The 24,781-nt window shown below is 39.5% G+C and overlaps 1 protein-coding gene across 2 annotated transcripts; it reads left to right on the forward strand.

Moving 5' to 3' along the window:
- The first annotated feature begins 10,110 nt into the window (after window positions 1-10,110).
- On the forward strand, window positions 10,111-23,583 carry LOC135253532 (oxygen-regulated protein 1-like). 2 transcript variants are annotated; one of them, XM_064332918.1, is made up of 4 exons: window positions 10,111-10,191; window positions 13,314-13,965; window positions 16,220-16,382; window positions 17,156-23,583. In XM_064332918.1, exons 2-4 carry the CDS (start codon window positions 13,327-13,329, stop codon window positions 22,345-22,347), a joined length of 5,994 nt encoding a protein of 1,997 aa, XP_064188988.1. In that variant the 5' UTR covers window positions 10,111-10,191; window positions 13,314-13,326; the 3' UTR covers window positions 22,348-23,583. The 2 variants fall into 2 exon arrangements, with proteins under 2 accessions (XP_064188988.1, XP_064188989.1); XM_064332919.1 differs by lacking the exon at window positions 10,111-10,191 and adding an exon at window positions 12,150-12,316.
- Window positions 23,584-24,781: the final 1,198 nt, after the last annotated feature.

The raw sequence follows: 24,781 nt of genomic DNA on the forward strand, positions 1-24,781 counted from the left end.
TTAGAAAATATGAACAGAGTCAGGCCAAGGAGACAGACTGTATTCTTCCCAATAAACCTGGGTTCGATTCTCCTGTCAAGGTGATTTCAATAGCAACGGTTTCTATGGAGTCCTAAGAAAAACTCAAGCTCATCTCTTGGAAGTGTCTGTGTCAAATGGCATACTGGTCAGGCCACAGTGGTTGTAACTCCTGTCATTTAGGCAATGGAAGCCTGTCAGTGGTGAGTAGAGACTAGCGGCCATCAGGCTAAGTTGGGATTTCAAGCTCACCGGGGGGATTTTCAGCACGTGGGCTTTTAGGGCATCTAGTGTAAAAACAAGCAGGTGCAAAATGAGCTTCTGTCTCTAGTGACATGCATCCTATCATCTGTGCTGGATCCACGGAACTGTTTCCTCACAGTACACCATATTTACCAAGCCATAGCATGTGTTGTTTGTCCTGGACTGCATTAATACATTAATAATAATTGTAAATTTGCATTTTAAATGTATTTACTTAAACATTTATTTATTTATTTATATATTTATTTATTTATTTAACAAATTGCTTATTTATTAAAAAAAAAAAATGTCTGCCTGATGTTCTTTTGTTTTTATTTTCATAACTCCATGCAATGCAGTTACATGTCATTATTGGAGCCTACACCACATGGATCATTATGATGCATTTTTTTTTTTACCTTAATTGCTCACTTTTTGGGGGTTTAGGCCTGGTTTTTTTGTCCATTTCCACTGAAAAGTGCTGTGACAGTGTCTCTGTAAAAAAACAATGTTGAATTGGATTGAACTGGATTCTGGAACTTTCTTGAGTGAAAAAAATAGACAATGTAGAATAATCAATCAAATTTTATTTGTATAGCGTATTTTACAGCAGTTGTCACAATACGCTTTACAGGCAACCCTGGCCTAAACCCCCACAGGAGCAAGGCAACATGGCAAGGAAAAACTCCCCGTGGCAGAAACCTCGGAAGGAACCAGGCTCAAGGGGGAAACCCATCCTCCTCTGGTCGGCTCAGGGTGCTGACTGATGACCAACATGTCAGTCAGTTTTACAGAGTTTATGATGTGGCTCAGATGATGGGCGGGGCTGGGTGGCAGTGGTGGGAGGCAGCAGGTGGCAACAGATGTGGAATATGAATATTAATATAAGCTAACCCAAGCCAGTAGGAATTTATCTTTTTACTGAATCTGCCCATAATTTTCTAGATTTAGTCATAAAAAATTGGGGTTAGTGAGATGACATCACTTCCTGATGCTTATTTTTAAATTTTAAAAAAAATCAAAAGGCCTCCTCTTTCTGTCTGAGGACCAACGTAAAAACCATGTGCTGTTGTGTGACCAGAAAACTTTCATGCTACTAGCATGCAAAATGCCCTGATTTATCAAACAGTAGCTTATTCCCCATTTATCTCTAAGAAGTTAGTAAACACTTTCAGAAAGATTCTCTCAGAAACGTTTCTTTGTAAATGGCAAATGCATAAACCCGGCAAACACCAAATTGTACATTTCCCTGACTTCCTGATTTCTGAAGGTTTCCCTGATGATTACAAAACAGAAACCATGCTCAGCATCATGTTTTAAGATTTATGAATGGCAAGGGAACAGTTTTGCTAATAGTTTACAATGTATTGTTTGAGCTTAATCTATACTGATTAACAGTCATTTCCTCAAATGGCTGTGAAATCATGCAGCATTTTCCTTTTCTTGTAAACTCCCCTTTTTTAGGGGGGGAGGGGGGGTTACAGTATATTTCTTTGCATGGCATTTTTGTGGCAATAATTGATATGAGTGAATAATTAATAATCTAAGACTTTGTCTAAAAAAATAAATAAATAAAAACCCTGAAATAACTGTCTGTCCTGTCCTCTCTGTCAAAAGTTGTGTGTTCTTTTCAAATTTCTCATTGAGATTTAAAGTAACACCCTGGATGTCAATAGATTGTGAAGTGATGAAGAATTATTTTGAGGCAAGCAGGTGTTACTTGGGTCCGCTTACCTGCAGCATTTTCAAAATCTTCAGCTTGTTCTTCTCACACCGGTAGAAGAGCAGAGGTACTAACCTGCGGCTGAACTCTGAGCACTAGGAAGACAGCAGCCATTACAGGCCCTCAAGGGGGGCATTTGAGTGAAAAGTGTAAGACAGAGATTCATGACATCCTTTGGTTGTTGGGCCTAAAGATGTCAAGGCCAGTTCAATAGCATTGACTTTTAGCCCACGGGCCGCGGGGGGCGGGCTGCGCTCCCCCTCGGCTGTGTATCGGGGGCATGGAAACTCGATTTGCGCCCCGCTCAGGAAGCGGCGGTGTCACGTACGGGCAGCCCCCGCTCTCGCTCCGGCCGGCCGGCCGCGCTAATTGGAGCGCCGACCCTAATCAGAAGGAAAGGCGGTCTGACGTTCCCGATGTCCTGAGCAGAAGCGGATAAATCACTCCGCGCCTTGACCGCTATCAGGGCGCGCGTAGCCGCCCGGTCGTGGCAGCAGACACACTTTCCGCCCGCGCCGTCCAAAGCTAACAGCCGCGGGGCGCTCTGATTCATGGGCTCTGTTGTATCAGCTGGGCATGTGGGGGGCAGGTCCCCTGGGCTTGCCTCAGTAAGGTGGAGACACAGAGCGTAGAACTATTTTTAAGCGATTATTGCACAAAAAAGGGCTGAACCACCTCCCAGGGACAGCACTGGTCTTGAGTCCAGTCATGTTCACTAGGGCAGGGGACTTTCCATTGTTCCACCCTCATAATTGGCATTCACATTGGAGACTTTTTAACATGTTAATGTCCTATACCCTTTAGACGGTGTTAGAATTTTAATCTTTGACAAGACTTTTTTCGTTTTATGTTTTTTCCTCATTTCTTTGAGTGACAGCAAAAAAGATGTCAACATTTCTAAGTGTTCCTGTTCCTTCCCTTGACTAGGGTGAATCTTATGAAGCCTGTATAAGCACACTCAGGAAAATTGATTTATTGAGATTTCACGCTTTGATTTGTTACAGTACGAAAGGCATCCTAGCAACTGCTGTGTCAAAAAGCTTACTTTCACTTGTAAACAATGCTCAAGCTTTCAAGACATACTGACCCTGTGCTGCAATTTAACAAATGTCACTTGAGCAACGTGTTGGCAGATTGATGCGATTGTCTTTGACAACGCTTCGGTAAGCATTGATAAAATTTTGTGGAACTGTTCAGCCTTAAAACCGTCCTACTCTCGTTTGACTGTGAGCTGTAGACGAGTCAGGCCAGGGCAAATGATGCACAAAGTTCTGTTCATCTGCAATGTGTCTGACATTCACAGATATTATTTGCTGGTAATGAGGCTCTACATCTCAAGGTCAAGGTCTTAACTGTTAACCCTGTTGTCTTCATATTATGTATGTCCCCCGTGTCCACAGGGTAAAAAATGCCCCGCCCTCTCCGGACCCCCTGTGATAACACCCACCGTTTTAAGCCATCAATCAATATTATCACTTAGAAACAACCTGTTACTCTTTAATAAATCAGTGAATAACTGTTTTCCTACTTCATAGTCCAGAGAGACTGTAATTCTTCATTCTACTCCGCTTGTTTTTACTACAAAACACACTCATAAATAATTTTTTTGCTGTTATAGATTTGTGGTAAACATTGATTTCATAACTGCAGGGTTAAAAAGACTCATAAGACTATTTTTGTACCCCGATGGTGTACTGCTTTTATAAAAGTACAAAAATGTTTATCGTTTACTAATGGTAGGGTCAGTCCAGGAAAAGTAATGAAATTTAATGCTTAAAAAAAAAAGGGGGGGGGGGGGAGGTTCACTGCTGTTAAAACAAGAAAAGGGTCATTTTTGACCAGAGGATGATACAATGGTTAAAGAGGTCTCCTTTGATAAATGTATTAAGATCCACGTGCAGACCTATTTGGTTCCAATTCAGGATAATATGGCACTTGTTTATAATATAGGCACTCATGATAATGCAGAATAAGGCAGGATTCTTCACACGGCTTGCCTTGCATTAGTGGATAAAAATACCACGTCACAGACGGAGTACAGTAAAAATGTGGTAACAGCATGTTTTTTAAAGAGGCTCGTTCCTGGACCATAATAAGGGAAGCTAATTGAATAGTGTTGGTATGGCTGAATGAAAGGGCTGTGGAGTGATTTATCACGGTGAGGAGTGTGCTTATCTCCGGCCATACCGGTCGCGGAAAGGCGTGTCGCCGGGCAGATTGAATGCTTGCCACCAGTGATAGCGAGAGTGAATGTGGAAGGGGCGCGGATCTCTTTGTAGATTTTGGCAGACACTTTTAAAAGCTGTTCATTCAAAACTTGCACATTCCACTGGAAAGAAAAGAGAAAAGGTTGTGCCCCGAACATGAGGTATTCCAGAAGAATTTACCACAGCAGATGTATTCGTGATAAAAAATAAATGGAAAAAAAAAAATCCAGACTGCTATGTCAGCTTTTTTAAAAGATTACTATTTTGGCTCCTGTGTTATGCATCCACACAAAGTGCTGATTCTTTGAGAGCTGAAACCTGGCTGTGGCAGTAAAACGTGTGGCTGGGAGTTGCACTAGACCATGCATAATCTGCCATTATCTTACCCAAGGAGTGCTGTATCCATTTGAGAGGATGATTGTGCCGTTCATGAAATATGATGCAGCAACAGAATGAGCCTACAAAGATAATTAGCCTTTCAAAATTGAGAAATAAATTAAGAAGAGGATAAAAAGGGATAAAAAATGCATATTTACATCACGCATAAGATACATTATGACTGGTTATGCCTGGTAGTAATTTATGATCCAAGAACAGCAAAATGATAACTAGGCTGAGGTATGTCTGACTCTAGCCTCGTAAGACATCTACAGTACATGGTGTCATATGTTCTGCCATTGGGAAGTGTGGGTGTATGGACGACCAAAAACGGCAAAAGAAAAGCAAGTAAACAAATAAATGACTCAATAAATGCATGAATGTATAATTAAATAAATAAATGCAAGAAATTGTACACAGAAATAAATCAATCAATAGATAAAATCTGACTTTAATAGGTATTTATATATTTATTTCCGTATTCATTGATTTCTTGATTAATTTATGTATACATTTATTTCCATTTTATTTATTTATTTATTTATTTATTTATTTACTTCTGTATATACTTATTTCCATATTTATCAATTTATTGATTTATTTAATTCTGTATATATTTATTTCTATATTTCTTCATCCAGGAGTTTTGCATCATTTGGAGGCTAGCCAACTTGTCACCTATTACCAGTCATACAATCACATCAGCTGTTTTTGTGACTACAAGCTAATGTATTCGGTTTCATCTGATTTTACTGAAAAGATGTCTTTGCTTTCATGATCTATATGTCTTAATGTAATATTCAGAGTGAAAATGTATAGTAGTCTTAAAGGTTTTAAATGTAAGATGACACGATAGCAGCAAAGTTTCTGAAACCCAGTCCAGTGTAATATAGCCTGGGCTAGTTATTTCCCTGATCTCCCCAACACTGATGCTTATAGCCTACTGGCAAGAGATACCCAGAGATTTGAGACTGCTAACATAGCTGAAAAGTAGCATAGCTGCTAGTCAAACATATTTATTCTTGTGCATGGATGCTTTGACAATTTGTTCTTGTTAGCTGTATCACAGAGGCTGACCCTGTAGCATTCAACAGTTTGGAGGACGTAGCTCATCGCTTGAATGTTTTGTTCCAAAATTCAGATTACACCAGCCAGTATGTGGATGCCCCTGACATATACTGCCTGTGGAAGCTGTGGTGGGTTATTTATTAGCTGGTTTGTCCATCCATGACATTGCAATTCTTTTTGGGGTTGGCGAGAGAACAGTTCACCGTCGAATGGCAGAACATGGCATAAGGTGGGTCAGATCTTTGGGCAACAGACCATTGTTCTGGTTGATCAGATATCTGAACTGCGCACTCCGCACCTGTGCCGACCTCATACTCTTCCACTTTGGGCTTGATTGCAATGCCCGAATGTAAAAACTGAACCCTATCATTATCATATGGATGAAGAAATACATAAATAGATAGATATGGAAATAAATATACACAGAAATGAATGTATCAAGGAATAAATAAATGCATAAATACTCATTTATGTCAGATTTTATTTATTTATTTCTGTGTACGTTCATTTATTTTAACATTTATCTTGAATTTATTTATTTATTTATTTATTTATATATTTATTTATTTTTAAATTTATTTGCGATTTTGGAATTTTTTGTCCTCCATGGGTGGGATGTGTGAATATTGTTTTGCTTTCATTTCAAATATGATTGCAAAAATCCACTTGTGGTTTACTGGCCTGTTTTCACAGACATGGAATATGAAGCCATAGATGTTGTGCACTGCAATAATTTGTGGCATTATTGCACATGATGTGAGGGTTGGCATAGCTAGATATGGAACAGCAGCTGCATGAAGAAGACAAAGCCAAATATAGAGATGGGATCAAGGCCAGAACATATCAAACATGTTTTTCCATTAGCAGCATTGGTTTGAACCTATCTTGGCGCCAATAAGTTATAGATATTAAGATCCAAATATAGAGTCCTGCATGCATTAAACATGGGCATGGAATGCTGAAAGGATACTTCTTACATGCAGTCCAGGTCAGTCCTGGAAATTCTGTTATTTTTTTCACATATCCAAGGAACCGAAATCACAGATTGTGTCCTACAAAAATGAATGTTTGAACTGAATTGCTGCTGTCTTGGACTATGTGAATGATAAAACTAGCAAAATTGGCACTCATGAACTGTGGATAGTTTCCTAAAAACAAAACGGAAAAAAGAAAGAACATCACAAAGAACGCACACAACAAAGCTGACATCACTGTTGTTAAAGGAAAACCGCTTTGCGTGTGCGCCGTGCTCCGAGCGCACGCCCCTGTGATCATGTGACACTGGATATCACGGCGTGCCGTTTAAAGATGACCGCGCTGCCGTCGGCGCGGCGGACAGTGCTGGCAGGGCAGCGGAATCCCCAGCTGTTGCCCGGGCTACTGCGTGACAGGATTCCTCCTGGTCTATCTCTGCCGCTGAGATCAGAGTTTGTGCAGCGCTCTCCAGGCATTCTTTACGGGGCTGCAGCCAGTGGGGGGGCCATCGGCTTAGACAAACAGCACGGACCCCCCCCCCCCCAATTTAAAAGGGCCTTCAGCTGCTTATCAGCAGAAGATAGAGGAATGCAGAGGAATGCAGGCTCAGTGCTTACCTGTTTATGCCCAGGCCTTTCCTCCATTGTTCGCTCGGGCTTCCTTCGAGAGATTTTTCACATTTTTCTGGACCGTGTTGTTTTGGGAACAGGTCTTCTGGTGGTATGCGGGAGCTTGCACCGGCATTCCGACAGCCCCCACACGACGAGGCGCTCTCCTCGCGGACACACACCCCGCAAACAAGGACTGTACCGAACAGCAGCAGTTATCTGCTACGTCATCTCATTGTGAACCACCACGTTCGTCATTAATTTCAACCAATGAATTTGAGCTCTGAAAGCTGTGCTTTCATAAGATGGTTGCATAATAAGCATCAGCAATAACTAAGCACCTTCTCCTTCACTGTGATATTTTCGCAGTGATATTTTCATAGAAGAGCAAATGGCATCCTAACATGGTTTAGAATTTCCACATTTTAAGAATGTTCAAAATTCAGCTTGAGATGTACTGGCAGAATACTGTCAAAATTTTTAGGTGTTTTTCTTTTCTTTCTCCAGTACAGCTTGTAGACTTATGTAAGAGATTGCTAATGTTAGAATGCTCTGCTGGCCACCTCGTGTGACTGCGATTTCACGCCTGACGCCTCCACTGCTGCCACGCTGCTGGACTTTAAACTACGCAAGTGCATTAGCGCAAGCTAGTTACGCAAACATCCATCATTTTAAAGGCACTGGGAGAGGCCAAAGGAGTGCCTGCCCTCTCCGTGGAGCCTCATATCGGGCTGATCCAGGGTTCAGGCCGGTGGGAGGCATCCCCTTCTCAGAGCACACACTTCCTTTGTGTGACTAATGCTGACGTGAACTACTGAGTGGGGGTCAAGGTTCACAGTGGTCACCGGGGTATTGATGTCACTTTTCATTAATAGCCTGGTTCCTGAGCATTGCGTATTCCCCTGAAGAGCGCAATGAATCAACCATCCCACTCCTCCTACGGAGATATCACTCCATTGTCATTTCAGCAGAATGTGCTGGAACAGTCATATTTTTAAAAATAAAAATAAAATAGTAGGCTATTAGTCTCAGCACTAAGTTGTTTCCGGCTTTGCAACAGATATGCGCTATAAAATTACCCCAAATTGACTTCATCAGGCATCTGTTCCCCACCATAGATACTGCCTTCTGCAGGTCTTTGATGTATCAATGTATTTTGGTGAGAATTTGTTTTTTAAAGATGCGGAATAGCATCTATGTTTTAACTACTAAAAGCTGTCTCTTTTGTAGTAGATTTCTATTGGTAGAGACTGTGCTTGGCAAATGCCCAGCAACCACAGTTATAAAGGAAACACAGACAAATTAGTACACTGTGAGAATGAGCAAGTTCGAGCTCCATTAAATACTTTAACTGAATTTAATCAAGAAAATAAACCTGCTATGAACAACCCAACCTTCAGATAATACATGCATGTATAAACACTGATTATTGAAAGATCAATTCAGAATATTTCAGCAAATTTACAACGTTGTAAAGTTTAATGTTCAAAGCCTATTTTAAGCACAGCATAGTAATCTTACTTGCTATTTCCAGCCTCGTTACTATGTAGCGTGTTGGTTTAGTAATGAACTTAAGGCCACTATATGAAGCCTTTGGATAGGGGCTTAGTGGGGTATTCCCGAGTCAAGAAAAGATGGAGAGAAAAAAACATAAAGCTAATTCCATGTCCATTTTAGAACATTAGCTTACATACAAACAGAATACTAAAGAGTATGCTTGCCTGAAGTTTGCTGAACTTAACTGCATACCCTTCATTATCCTTCAAGTATAAGATACTGTTTTCAGGCTTGTCTGTTGTCGACCACTGTGCTGTCAATCATGAACCTGAGAAAGCTTCCATTGAATTAATACTGAAGCCGCAGTAATTATAAAGCAACTGCTCACAGCACACAGAATGTAAATTTTGTATTGGCAATGGAAATGGTGCTGAGAAAATAAAAAATGCATAAAAAGGACCTGAATAACTTCTTTCTTAAGCGCAAATGAATGATGAGTCAGAGGCGCTGTCTTCACAGAGAAAAATCCACATACAGCTTTGGAAGGAAGGCCACAAAAGTGATAAATTATTTCCCTTGTAGAAGGACTGGGTGAAAATTTCCCAGCTGCTGAAATTAACTGAATTTATTAAATTTGTCTTCATTGCTTTAACTCCACCCAGTGTAAATTACATGCACCTCGCTGAGGCCTTCAATGGCCCTGCCAGCTAACGCAAGTCTCTAATCCTTATTACCCAAAGACTTCTCAAATAAGATTACATCTCTGCAAGGGACTTAGGAGAAGCATGAGCCATCTGGGCCTTGTCACCTGAACACGCCTATGTTCATTTTACAAATAGATCTGTTACATGTGGGAAATTATGTGAATCGGCCTATATCACAGAGACTATCTAAGTGAAAAGGTCTATCTAAGTGAGAAGATTGAGGGAGATCAAGCCTCACACCAAGCTACAGACCTGGGGCAAGCTGTGACTTTATAAGGGAAGAAATGAACTACAACACCGTCAGCCGCTGTGCTATTGACTCAATATAAGGTTGTCGTAAGGGATAAGTAGATGGCCAAAGGTCTGATTTAATAAGAATTTTAACACATTAATCCATTAAGACATTGTTGGTTTCACACTTTGTATTCAAAAACGTAAAAAAGAAATGAAGAGATAAACAGGCCTATGATGTGGAGAAATGCACATTTTTAGAGCCAACTTTAAAAGAAAAATCCCTTGGAAGTGAGTACATTCATGCCAAACTGTGTTGTGGCCACACCTTGCTGCCGTGCCTCAGCAGTCCTGCATTCTAGAGGCAGCACTTGCATGCCACACTATTGAAGTGCCGATTAACGGTGAGCAAAGATTAAGCAAATTGACCCTGATGTTGCCTGTCCCAGAATAGCCGTGCGAGTGCACAAGGTTGTTTTTCAGTTGCTAGGATGTCACAGGCAGGACACTAAGGGAATACGAATACAATGTGACAACAGGTAAGTTGTTTGCCTTCATTAGATTTGAATGAAATTCTATATTTCTCCTCAGGTGATTTGTGTTTTTAATTTTTAACAATTTTATTTTAAACATGGTGTCAGATTATCCGGATAAATTGGAAAGGATCGTTGGCCTAATTCTGCACTGGTCAGGTGACAAGTTGTAAAAATATTTACATACAGTGCTATGCAATGCATTATTTGAAGCAGTGAGTTTACCTCTATAATGAAATTTTATTTGTGTCATTTTTGTCATTTCTGAATTATTGCCACACTGTACATGAAACAGTTCATTGCAATAGAATATCAGAATGCATGTTGAGTACACAATGAGACATAACTGTTTAACAAAGTTGTATTGATTTACACACAGAAAGGGTGGGAAAAAAATATTACTTAGATAATCAGTCCTAAGCTATTTCTAAATATATTAGTAAAACTATCATTTTAAAACTGTCTCTAGATATGACACTTAAAGTCCTGATTTTGACTTATACATATGTATAATGTGTGTGTGTGTGTGTGTAGTCTAGCATATACAGTCTTTCTGATAGTCCAATGGTACAGATGTGCACAGTATCTTGATGAACGCAGCACCAAGTAGTAACTGATTCAGGCTTATATTTTTGTAGAAACAAAAAGAGCCAATGAATTCTGATATATACAATATCTTCTTGTCTCAACAATAACACATAATGCATTTGTATAGTATGCTTGGAAACTGTGAAACTCAAGCCAGAAATGTCAGAAATGTTAATTAAGATTTTCATTATACAGTCTTCAGGCAAAAGCTTTTCATAATTCAAAATTGTAGATTAAATGATGAGAATATAAAGGAATTTACAAGAAAATGTTGATCTAAATTCTGTGATTGAAGTATAGAATTAAGCTAGTTTTTATGCTATTGTTTGGTTGAATAAAAGAAGGCTTTAGAAGAGGTTCATTGAGATACAGTACAGTGTGGTCCATAGCTATTTTGACAGTGACACAATTTTTGTTGTTTTGGCTCTGTTCACCAGCACATTTGAAAAAATTAACAAATGAATAATATGGCAAAGTTCAAACCCTCCATCCATTTACGGGTCAAAAGTAATTGGACAAATGAACATAATCATAAGTAATCTTTTGCATTTGATGACTTCTTGAAGTATGTGACCCATCACCAGGCACTGGGTATCTTCCCTGATGATGCTCTGGACTTGACTGCAGCAGCATTGTCATTTTTGTGTTTGTCTTTTGAAGTCTTTTTGCCTTCAGCAAGTCAAATGCATGTTCAGTTGGATTCAGGTTATCAATTTAGCCGGACAAGATCATTGCACTTTTTAGTGTAGAAAAACTCCTTGTTTACTTGTTTTTTTTTTGTTTTTATTTTACTGCTGCTCATTGAGTTTTGAGGAATTTGTTTGGAATTTAGCTGATAAGATGTTTCTGTACACTTCAAAATTCACCCTGTTGCTGTCGTGAACAGTCACATCATCAATAAAGACATGTGGGTCAGTTCCATTTCCACTCATCTAACGTGCCAATGAGGCTTTGCTCAAAACCTGCAGTTTTTTATATACTTTTTAGCAAACTCTAACCTGGCTTTTCTGTGCTTGAGGCTTACTTGTGGTTTCCATCTCAGATTGAACCCTCCGAGGTTACGCTGGTGTAGTCTTCACTTAATTTCTTTGTGTGTGTGTGTGTATGTGTGTGTGTGTTTTTGTGACACAAGCAATATTTTGGCTGTGTATGACCGATTCGTTCTGATATTTCAGCCTTATGATGCTTTACTGCTTTGACATTTTTTGGTGTTCATGTTGAGGGACAACAGCAACATGTGCCACACCTAGAATCAACTCTAGACAACTCTTGTTAGCTTTCTTGTGCATTAACTAATGATGCAAAGACACACAGCGGGCCACAAAACAGGACCAATTGCCCTATTACTTTTGGTCAATGTCTGAAAAAGGATGTAATACCTATATGAATAACCTAATATGGATGCAAATACCTGCAATTTAGAGCTGATAATTTGCATGTTAACCTAAATTTCATTTCAGAAGAAATGTGCTGGAGTACAGAGTTGAGACAACAAAAAATATTATTGTCCAAATACTTGCACTGTATTTTCACGGTATGCATAGTGAGTACAATTTTCTGATTACTTCCCTGAAAATGTAATTTGGTAATTGAAGGTGTAATTAAATTGTGGTTAATTGAAGCTCTGCCACACAGCAGGTTAATATACAGCCCAAAGTGACCTACCCTATAGACTAGGGACTAGAACAGACATCCCATCAATGCATGGATTATATTTAGTTTTTTTGATAAAGAATTATATGTATAATTTCTTTCCCTGTGCTTTGTTTTCTTTATTTATTTTTTTATATCTCTGCAAACAGTAACCACTAAAATGAGTTGGTAAGCAATAACCAAACAGCTTGATAGAAACAGTTGTTGTGTGTTCTGAAGTTATGTTCAGTGCTTTATGACCTTGTAGGGCAGCATCACTGCCCAGTGGGTGGCACCATATGTCTATGAAATTATTGGCCAGAGGAGGTCACATGATATACAATTCCCCAATTTCAAAACCTTTCAGCCCCAGCTGCCTTGATTCAGCTGTGGTTCACTAACCTATCGAGTCCCTTACAAAGTTCATGAATAATGACACACGTAACAGGCTTTTGGGCAGAGAGTTGAAACCAAATATATTATTCTATTATGTAATAATAGAAATATAATTATAATGGTATAGCCTGAATGGACAGTCCAGCTTTTCTCTAGCATGAGGGATTATTTTCTATAGCATGAATCTCATCAAACACTGAATACTATACACTGAATTTCTATGAAAACTTCAATTCAAATGTCACATCATGGTCTTTATGAGGTAGAAAGGACTGAAATTAAGCATTGATCCAATTAAACACAGTACACACAGAAAGTGTGATTCTGATCTGTACTTGCACATAAATACATTGACACATACGACCACGATATCTTCGTTGAAGTGGGACAGCTAATGTGATAACAGTGGGAAAAGTGTCTACGATGACTCAAAATGTTGCATAATTATAAATGAACAGCCAAAATGCCATGTAATGCTATATCAGTTCAAATCACATTTTTTTCTTTTTCAGACAGTCCACAATTATGAGTGACACAGCCCCCCAGAAGCCTCAGCAGGACCAGTCCTCAGGAAGTGGTCTCACTGCGGTATCCCGACACCCGTGCATCTCCGACCCCATCGCCTCCAAGCGCGTCTGCTTCTACAAGAGCGGGGACCCCCAGTTCAGCGGGCTTAGGCTGGTCATCAACAGCCGTACCTTCAAGACCTTTGACGCCCTACTGGACAGCCTGTCAAAGAAAGTCCCGCTGCCTTTTGGAGTGAGGAACATCACCACCCCGAGAGGGGTGCACGCGGTCAAGACCCTGGAGGAGCTGCGGGATGGACAGTCCTACATCTGCTCTGACCAGAAGAAGGTCAAACCAATCAACCTGGAGATGGCCAGGAAGAAGCTGCCGCCGTGGTACAGTGCCCGGCCAGTCAGCGCCCGCCGGAGGGCCATTCAGCTGGCGCGGCAGAACATGGTCCGGTCTGCCAGGCGGGAAAACCCACTGGGGGTGTGGACACCCAAGAGGCTAGTGGTCTTCAGGAACGGAGACCCCAGCATGAAGCACACCGTCCTGCTGCAGAGGAAAACCACGCAGACCTTTGAGGCTCTGTTGGATTACATGTGTGAGATCATGCAGTTCCCAGTGGTGAAGCTATACACTGCAGATGGGAGAAGGGTAAGTTTTTTGGTCTGAATACAGCTGGTATTGAATGTTATTGACCCCACAGGATTAACAATAGCCAAGGAAATATTTTTAATAAGTAACACATTTTATTTGTTACACCGGCAACACTTTACAATAAGGTTACATTCATTTATTAATGTACTTGATAACATGAATTAATGATGTAGAAATACATTAGTTAAGCATGAAATTAACATTTCATTAGTCAGTAGATTAGAAATATGTTAACTAATGTCCTAGTTACAGGATTATTTAAACATGAACAAAACATAGGATAAACTTGTAATTAGTCAATCATTAACAAATACATTAACCGTTATTTTTATTTCAGTATGAATTACCTTTCACTAATGTTGTTGTTATGTAGTTAGTAGTTAACAACTACATTAGTTAATGCAAATCCATGTGACCTTATTGTAAGGTATTACTGTTACACCTATATTTTTTTAGGCTTTTTCAATTGAAATTTTTCAGCGAATTGAGGAATAAATTGAAGTAAAAATTTTAGATTCATCCAATGAAACTTTTTTTCAGTGTATGATCATTCTTTATTTTTGCCTTTTTAAGGTAATGTTGAAATTTGAGGTGAAACTAAAATCATTGCCTATCGCAACAGCAAAAGGGAATGCACATTAGAAAAGCAAGGACGAAAGCAAATTCTACTTCGGTATAAAACAGAAAAAATAATTCTGCCCTCTTTGGACATTTTTGGTAGGATCAAAATATGGCTCTCGCTGCTAATTTGCTAGAGCTAGTTGCGGACATGGTTGTTAGTCAAAGAACCTGAGACCCTGAGAATGAGAGACTTAAATAGACTTAATCACATTGTGATGTACAAATTAGCAGCAAACCTCCCGCTGATGCAGACTGACATCCCTATAATTAAACAAACAATGTGAACCATTTACATAATTTCAATCTCCACAGCTGCCTAAATCCTTACATTCTTTTGGAGCACAGCTTTTGACAAATGGAGCATTGCATAAAAGGACACACAGGGTGGTCTTGTGGGAAAAACAATCAGAACATATAATTGGACATATCTGATCTTTATAAATCAGCCATTTTAAGCTGTTCTTGATATATCCAAATACTTATCAACTTTTTCACTTTTTTTTTTTTTTTGCTCAGGAGTTCTCAGAAGTCTCAAGGTTTTTCAGGTGAACTTTTCAATTCCTTAGAGCCAGAGGTTCTCCTTTAAGTACTGGGTCTTAGTGAGTTTACAGAGAGAATCGTGTTTCTAATAAAAGCAACCTGTTTGGAATAGTAAATGCCCGGATGTGCACACATGACCACACAAAACCCGGGTTACTGGCCTGCTAGAGCTTCAGCACATGACATCACCCTTGCCTGACACACTGCAGTCCCCAAATAGACAAGAGAAAAATAACAAAAAAGATAATCTCATTGGTTGCCGGATCTCATCCAATTAGCTGTGGCGTCATCTTGGGACAGGTTGGTGATTCACGCTACAAAGGGGGTGGGGTCATGGCATGGTGTGCCTCAAACCTCAAACCAGATTACTTGCTGATATCTTAAAAAGAAGAATATATTCTTTTTTAAGGGATTGGCAACCGATCATTGGCTGCACGTTCCCTAATAGACACAGAGGTACAACCAATTATAGATGGAAAAAAAAATTCCCAACCAAAGTTACTTTGAGGAAGAGGAAAATCAATGGTCAATAGCAAATGTGTCTTCTACTTTATCAGGTGAATTATAAGTGTTATATAAATATTGCCAGTAGACCCACTATTCATATGACTTTAACTATTAGTAAACATTTCTCAACTTTAGATGCTTAACTTGATGATTACTCACAAACCTGGGTAGGATGAATATCATTTACTGTAGTATTTTGGCAAATTATCATCAGTACTTTCTGAAAAGCAATTTTAATGAACAAGAACAAAAATTGCAGACACTATATTGCCTGTGTAGAAGGGAAGAAATACAAAAACACATCAATGAATATCAACATTGTTGGTACAATATTTATGGATTTAAACAAATTTCCCTCAATGTCGATGTTTAATTATGAAGTTTTTATTTTTAATCACTGAAGATACCTGATCTTAGCCGGCGTGTAAACTTTAGAGCTTTGACAAGTGTGACCTCATCCTCTCCCATCAAGGTTCTGTACAATGTGTTGAGATGATGTCCACGCATGAAAAAAAAACTTTATTTGCTTATGTGTGTAGATACATTTTTTGGTATGTAAAAAATGTGTTTCCTTGGATTGTAGGTGGATGGTCTTCCAGCACTGATTCTATGTTCAGGAGCAGTTGTTGCTGCAGGCCGTGAACCCTTCAAGTCAGGCAACTATGATCTTCTGAAACCCTCCCTGCCCACACGGCTTCCTGCAACATCCAGTCGTGTCATTCCAAATAGGCTACAGCCAAAGACTCGTAAGTCTGTGCTCTTAAATTGTAACTTGAAATTTTGAGAATTAGAAAATGTTTCGTGAGAATTTTTAATGTTAAAAGATGAGGCAAAAATGCTAAATATTTCATGCAAAAAAGTTGAATTAGTTGTGTTTTTAATATGTCAAATAATAGCTGGACAAAATACTGACTAATAATTTTTTTTTTTTTAATATTTGGAAAACACCTATAAAATTAATATGCAGACAAAAAAACCGAGAGAACCTATGCTGAAACGGCTCTTCACAAAAATAGCCGTATTTTTAGCGTTTCTTCTGAAAATATTATCTGTGGAATACCAGAGCATTTTGTATTTATCAGACCCTCAGCTATCTCTCCAAGAGATAAGCATTGGTAAGGTGCTCAGGTGCAGATAATACCAATAATTCCATGAGTGACCTACATATTATACCCTCCTGCTGTGCTGAGCTGGAGTGCATATGCATACATATGGACACAACCATTGCATTTCCATTGTTCAATTTGTTGCTGTTTTTTCCCGTTATTTATATTTTTGAAAGATTTACAACTGTGCCACTATTATTTTTAACAAATATTGTATTTTATGTATTTTATAAAACTTTTGTATTCTTATCCATTTATAGAATTTCTTACATTTATTTCTCTTTTCCCTGTTTCCTTCCTTTTTTCTTTCTTCTTTTTGGATATCCTATCCTGCCTAAAAACCTGATTTTCTATTTTTCACCATCTTTAATATTTTTTGGTTATTTGATCTCATTGCAATCATCTGGCTGAAGGCAAAAAGAAATCACGATCCAGTAGCTCAAAGTCCAGGAATTTCTCTTTGTCGTCTGAGAAGTACTTTGTGAATCAGATCCAGAACTCCATCACGGGAAGTGTGTATGATCTCCCCAGTAACCTCACTGGTTCGGTGGAGATGGACCCAAACACCACACTGGGATCTGTGGAGGCGGAGACTTGCACCTGTGCAGGAGATTTGGGGGAGGAACACCACCTTGTGCCTCCCGATGATGATATAGAAAAGTCCTTCCGGGTCAACCAAGATGGCAGCATGACTGTGGAGATGAAGGTACGACTGACAATAAAGGAGGAAGAGACAGTACACTGGAGTACCACGTTAACAAGGTCCAGTGTTGCCAATCAGCTCAACATGGCTTGCCTCACACAGCCAGAGCAGGACAGTTGCACACCGGATTCAAGCACTGTGCCATCTAAAGACAATGATGGGCTAGATCCTGATGGATATGAATCGAAGGATGAGAACAATATCCTACCAAATGAAAACGGGCCTATTTGTGAAGAGGAAGAGGATGAAACATATGGTGCAGGATCTGAGGCATGGCAGCCCACTTCTAGGAGGGCACCAACCCCTGGGCCAAGAAGCATTAGAAAGAAACAGGCCTCAGTGGAAAGCATCAAAATGGAAACTGAAACAGGAATACAGGAAAATGTAGTTGGGACATACTCCTACACAGAAGAGACTGTTGAAGGCAAAGTTACGGAGGAGTGCTGCATAGTAAGACAATGCAACAGCAAGCCAATTCCCAAACCCAGGAATTTGGGGTCCATGGAAATCAATAATAACAAACTGCAATCCACCATTGATCCATCAGGAGTATCGAAAATCCTACAGATGCGAGAACATGAAGAGGAAATTACAGAAACAGTGCTGCACATATATGAGCAACAGAGCTGTCATGACAATTTCTTTGCCAATACACAATTCCGTGTTCGGAGCCAGTGTGAATCAGTGCATGGGAGACCTGCGTCTACCGACACAGGCCTTTATTCTGCCAGCAATGACTTTGAACTGGACCTAAGGAGACCATTCACAGCTTCAGAATCTCTGAGTGGCAGAAGGGCTGAGACCTTGTCCTTATCGTCAGAGCCCAGGGTCGCAGCTTGCAAGAACAGAACTGATCTCCCCACTGACTATGACATTCAAACTGTTGCTAATTCAGAAAGAGAATGTGCAGGGTCAGATTATGGAAAGGGCAAAGACAGCACAATGAGTCAAAACTTTGATAAAGTCATGAGGAAGCCTATAAGGCCAAAAGAAAAACAAAGCTTTCACTCAAGCTTGAGCCCATACAAAAAGAAGCAAAAGGAGCGCAACAGAGACACACTTAACAAAAGCAAGAAAGAGAAAACAGACATTTCGAGCCCTACAGACTCTGAGAAACAAGCTGAAAAGAGTAGCCAACAAAAGCCAGGTAAAAGAAAAAAGAAAAGAAAAGGGAATAGGGGTGGAAGTGGTTCAATTAAAAACTCAAAATTGCCTGAAAGCATGTTTTCATTGAACACCGAACATTCAAATAGCTTATCATCTGAGAAGGGACTGAGTCAAATTGAAGAGAAATCTGTCAGAGATCAGCCAGTCAATAAGGCATTGAATCCAGAAGACTTGCCCCTGAGGAAAAAGGTACTTGATCTCTTGCCTCCTATTGAGTCAACCCACATCAAACAGGTACTGACAAAGCAGAAATCAATGAATGAAGACAGGAGTGATGCACAGGAATTGAAGGAGTTAAGTGAAAGTGTTTCATTGCCGGCACCACATTCACCCCCCTCTGTTGTCAATGAATATGTAGAACACTGGCTGAAAAAATTTCACCCACAACCAACAGCATACATGGAAGGCATAAACTCTACTAAGGTTAACATGGAAGCAAGGGTGGTCTTTCAGATAAGAAACGAGGAACAGGCTTTTCCTGAGGAAAACAAAACAATGCATGAGGCACGCAGGCCTAATACAGAGGAGTATTATGACAGTAATGTCACAGAGAGATTGATAGATGGTGATCCCACCATAGAGAAAGGTGAAATGGCATCAGATGACAGCTCAGGTGAAAAGCAAAGACATTGCATTTCCACTGAAAGTGTAAACATGAAACCAGGACTCACTCTCTTTACTCACAGATCAACAGAGTACCTGGACATAAGACACATGCTAGAAAAACTGAGTTTATCAATTCAAGAAATCAGACAGATTTCAGAACATAGACAACCTTCTTGTATGGAGAAGTCACACAGCTTACCAGACTTTACATCCTATGTGGCTTCTACATTTGGTTCATCCCCCCAGGCACTCCTTGCATTTTTATCAGTTATGACTTTAAAGGAAGGAATCTCAAACACAAAAACTAACGAACCACTAGCTAACAATACATCATGCACTGAGGCTTTGAAAATGATGGAATCTTTGAAGAAAATATCCAGCATTGAAGATGCAGATGAGCTGAAGGCTAGCCTTTCAGATTTGCAAAAGTCTACATCCTCACAGTTGTTGCAGAACTGGAAGAGTTTTCAGGAACTCAGTGACAAGGCTCAAAATCACAGGCTATCATCCAACTTTGAACATGAGTTATCATTTGAAACATGCCAAGACCAAAGCTATAGAAATGAGGAACATCCCTTTGATATTCAGGAATTAGTGGAGGAACTTAGCACAAATACCAAACTCCAAGAAGAGTTGTCGACCCTTGTCAATAGAAAGACAAGTGATGTAAACATGAGTGAAGTCCCTATGGAGAACTCTGAAATTAATGACACTGCAGAATCTTACCCTGGGGAGAGAGTAAATCATCTTAAAGAATCAGGTGTAGAAGAAGAGACAATCAACTTCATAGAATCAAACTTTGAACAGGAAGTGGGAGATTATGTTAAATCAATCATTCAAAATGTCACAAGTGCACTCATAGTGGACACTGGAAGCACTGTTAGAGTTGGTACTAAAAAAGCTGATTTTTCAGCTTTACAACAGGCAGAGATCAGCAAAGAGCCAGAAGGCTGTACAGAAGAGCCAGTTGACCAAGAAAAAAAGCAGGAGGGCCATGAAGAAGAGCACAATATTTATGAAGAAGGAACAGATAGATATGCAGAACAACCACTCTGCTATGATGAAAAACAGGGCAATTTCATAGAACACTCAGCTATCTGTCAAGGGGAGGAGCTTATCCATGAAAATGGGCAGTGGACTTGTGAGGTAGAGCAGGGAAGCTATGTAGAAGAAGAGGTTTGTTGTGCCGAACAAAGTGGTTGTGTAGAAGAGCAAGCTGAAGACCCAGAAAAGCAGAAGAGTAATGAAAAAGAGAGGGCCAGCTATGTGGAAGAGCAAGTAAGCTATGATGCAGAAGAGGCTAGCTATGTAGAACAGACTGGTTTTGTAGAAGAACAGAAAAATGATACAGGCAATAAGTGTAGCCATGAAGAGCAGCTGGCTATCCAGGCACACTGTTTAGATAAGCAATGTATCTATGAGGAGGAGCAGGGTTATTGCCAGGAGGATCAGGGGAGAAGCGTAAAAGAGCAAGAAAGCAAAACAGAATGGCCATCCAGCCAGGATGAACAGCAATTAAGTCCTGATGAAGAACAGAACTGCCATGAAAATGACCACAATAGTTGTGTAGAAGAACTGGCAAAACACTTTAACTATGAAGAAGAACAGAATAGCTATGTGAATAAACACATTAGTTATGAAAAAAATGAATCTACATATAAAGAGGAGAAAGCTGCTTGTATAGGAGAACAAGAGAGTTTTACTGAACAATGTCCAACCTATGTAGAAAAACAGTCAAGTTATGAAGACAAGCAAGACAGCAAAGATGAACAACAGGCTATGCACGATGAGGAGCAGGTCAGGCACATGGAAGAACATTTCTGCTATGTAGAAGAAAATCAACCTAATTGTGAAGAAGAGCAGGTTAATGAAAGCACCCCACACATGCATACAACTCACAGCACAGAAGGTTCCAATCAGCTCAACCTTGTCACTGAAGAAGCCATAGTGGAAGACGAGTGTGTCTGGAATAATGTTTCCCAGTCTGTGAAAATACTTGAGGAGTTAAACAACTCTCTGCACCCTGCTCCATCCGCCTCCTCTTTAGCTTTTAGTTATGACTCTAAGGGCAGCTTAAAGAGAGAATTTGAAGGAACAAGGGTCAAGTCAATTAGGGACCTGTTTTTAGCCAGAAGTAATGTGGACTTCCAGTACGGCCACAAACAGCTACCTAGCCCAAATACATCAGACCTGTCTGACTACAGACCAGAAACATCTGACAGCGGGGGGTACAGATCCCAGGCATCACTGGACACCTCTACAGAAAGTGGAGAGGATGAAAGTGGACGACGGTCTATTGCCAAAGGCTACGTGAGAAGAACCATCGAGAGGCTGTATGGGAGGAATGACACTGCAGGCAAGCGACCTCCTTCTGGAGCAAAAGCCAAGAGAGAAAACAGACCAGGAAGCAACAGTGTTGGCAGCCTCACTGCTTTCCATGAAGCAAAGGCCAAAGTGATCACAGATCTGTCCTACTTTAATGCCACAAGCTTGTACACCACATGTAACGAGCCGACTCAATGCATTGCCTTGAAAACTAATGTGGACACAAAGGAAGGAGTTTTGATTGACAAGGGCAGATGGCTCCTCAAAGAGAACCATCTGATCAGAAAATCCCCACCAGAGGACTCGGCAATGCAAGAGAATGGGGATAGCATGTCAGTGGAAACTGGGCCAGGCTATGCAAGTGATGCCGCTCCTTACTCGCACTTTGGGAGTCACAACCCTCCTCTCGCGGTCATATCATCCCCAGAGTTGGAGGACCCAGGGAAAACAGCAGTGCCCAACTGCACCTACTTCAGCCTTCCCCATGGCAGCGACTCAGAGCTTTTCCAGGATGACCTGAACGTTAAAACAAAGAGCAGCACTAAAGCAGCGAAGAAAGACTTTCAGCTTTCCCCAGCTACTGAGGAACCCAAAGTGTGCATAGAAAAAAATGGCAGCCTCCCATCTTTCGCATCTGTGGAGTTCAAGAAAACAGGCAACAAAGTGCATCCACAATCGGGGGCACCTGTGGTGGTAACTCAGCCTACCAGAGCACAGGGTGCCACTAACAGCAGAGCAGTCCAGGAGCAGGACCCTCTGGAGATGCTGTACTTAATGTGTGGTCAGCACTGTCCCATACTGTGACCTTTCAATTCACCATTTCCAGTAGACCCTCCAGCAAAACTGCTGGTCCTTTTTATGCTACTGTAGCATGTTTCACTGAATGTGATATGTCTGTAGCATACTGTATATGATATGCCTATGTCAATGGTGAATTTACTTCTAATGAGAAGTACTTTAGTGCCTGTTAATTAATGTTAGTTCGCTCATTACAAATAGATGTCTCTAATTATTTGGGTACTTCCATTAATTTGTTTGTAATCCATAATATGATCATTCTATTAGTAAATTACTTTTTAGATGCCCTTCCTATGTTCTGTACAGAACAGAACTTGTTTTTTTCTTAATTTGTTTTTCTTTAAATCTGAATATGGTTTTTTAAATGGTTTGGAATGGTTTCAAATTGATTGAAAGATTATTTTTAAATAAATCAATTATTGTATTATATACATTATCTTTAGCGTCTAACTCCTGAGAACTCTCAACTCAGTCCAAAATTTGAGACAATTTTTTCAAATCATCCTTCTTTAATTCCTTTTGTCCTGAAGAAATTTATTCAATTTGAGATTTGCAATTAAATTTTGTTGTTATTTTATACTTTTGCCAATTGCAGTGGCATGTACAAGAATGTTATGCATATAAAAATATTTGTAAAAATTTGTTTTTGCAGCATGAATGTGCAATTATTAACTAATTACATTGTGTAAATATGTCATGAAAGGGAATGATTTCAAAATAGTCTTCATCACTTAAACTTGCATACATGTACATTCTGAAACCTGAGTCACAAGAAGAACAAATTATTTCTCGTAATTTCTAGAAAACTAGAACTTCATGTTTGGAGTGTCATCACAATAATTTGTATAATTTTACATATGTGGATGTGGAGTCATGTTAATTTTGAAAACTGGGTTATGAATAGAATACTATATGGTTTTTTTTGTTAATTCCCGATTTACATATATCATTCATAGCTTTTTTTAAGCACTGAGAAAATTATGCCTCACAATGAAAAAAAAGATGTTCTTTTTACTGTCTAGATCAAGTAGTAAAAGTAAAGGTCAGAACTCATTTTAAGTGGAATCATTTTGAGGTTAATGTAATAATAGCATGCATGTGCAGGTATACAGAAAAGCAGTTTAATCACAATGATATTTAAACTGGAAGGATACATACAGGTAGTTTTTGTACAACTGACTGTGAAAGTAACACAAGTAATAACTTCATTAAATTCTCAATAAATGTATATTTCAAAGACTACTGACAGCTGGAATTTATACTTTTTGATGCTTTACAGAATACATGGTCTATGCCAACATCTTTGGGTCTATCTATCTATCTGTCTGTCTGTCTGTCTATAGTGTATCTATAGTGTATCTATAATATAGAGAGGGGGAGAGAGAGAAATGGAATTAATTATGGGTACACTAACATATAGTCTATCTATGTGTGTGTGCGTGTATGTGTGTGTGTGTGTGTGTGTGTGCATATTTATATAAAAAAGAAAAATAATTCACATCCTATCACAAGAACAACACAAATGAGTTGTCTTCTATATTATATGTTTTATGCTTCCTCCAAACACAATCTTGTGGACTGCCCTTTTCAACTCATATCACACATTGTTTATATTGGATTGAAGTCTGGAAATAACCATTGCAACAGTAATTTTGTGGTCATGCATCCATTTATTTGTTGCTTCTTAGTTATGCTTGGTGTCATTGTTTTGCTGAAAGGTTCATATGGGGCCACGTTTGAGTTCCTTGGCAATCGGATATCAGGTTCTTGGCCAAAAGAACTTGGTCCCAGGACCAGCAGATACAAAACAAATCCATACAGATCCACCACCGTATTTCACCACAGATATGAAGCTCGCTTCAATGTAAGCATCTTTCTTCTGAGGACAAAATTCCCACTAGTATATTTTGCCCACATTGGAATTTTTATTAGAACAAGGTGTCATTATCAGACAACAACCTCTCTGACGATAGTGATGTATTAACACTAATTATTGCTTTCAAAAATAGCCATATTTTCACATACTGGAATGCAGTGCTTTTTTTTCTATGAATGGAAAGCATTGACAATTCATAACACACTGCATTCAATAAAAAGCCACTTGAACATTGTAGATAATTAACAGATTTTTGCTCCAGGTGTACGCATGTAACGCTCTTTATCGAAGGTGTGGCTGCAGAATCATGTCAGTGAAGAGATATTCTTCATTCCTGTTAATTGTTGGCTTTGCCGTGAAAATGAGGCTGAGAAAATATGCATGTTTCCGTTATGCATCATAGCTATCCAATTCAACCTGGTAACTATTCTTTACCTCAGATCTTGTGGTTACATTGCCATGAATGAATCAGTTCAGACAATTCTCCATATGAGAACTAATTTTTTCTACCAATGTGGACTTTTCTAATTTCTAATGATTCTTTACTTGAACTCCATTAACTCT

The sequence above is a fragment of the Anguilla rostrata genome, chromosome 4 (genome assembly GCF_018555375.3).
Source record: "Anguilla rostrata isolate EN2019 chromosome 4, ASM1855537v3, whole genome shotgun sequence".
In the NCBI taxonomy this organism is placed as follows: domain Eukaryota; kingdom Metazoa; phylum Chordata; class Actinopteri; order Anguilliformes; family Anguillidae; genus Anguilla; species Anguilla rostrata.

What these genes read in the sequence shown, in the direction of transcription:
- LOC135253532 (XM_064332918.1), top strand. Translation starts at nt 13,327, where the DNA reads ATGAGTGACACAGCCCCCCAGAAGCCTCAGCAGGACCAGTCCTCAGGA. An exon ending in ACACTGCAGATGGGAGAAGG is followed by an intron (nt 13,966 to 16,219) that starts GTAAGTTTTTTG and finishes CTTGGATTGTAG; the next exon opens with GTGGATGGTCTTCCAGCACT. An exon ending in TAGGCTACAGCCAAAGACTC is followed by an intron (nt 16,383 to 17,155) that starts GTAAGTCTGTGC and finishes ATCTGGCTGAAG; the next exon opens with GCAAAAAGAAATCACGATCC.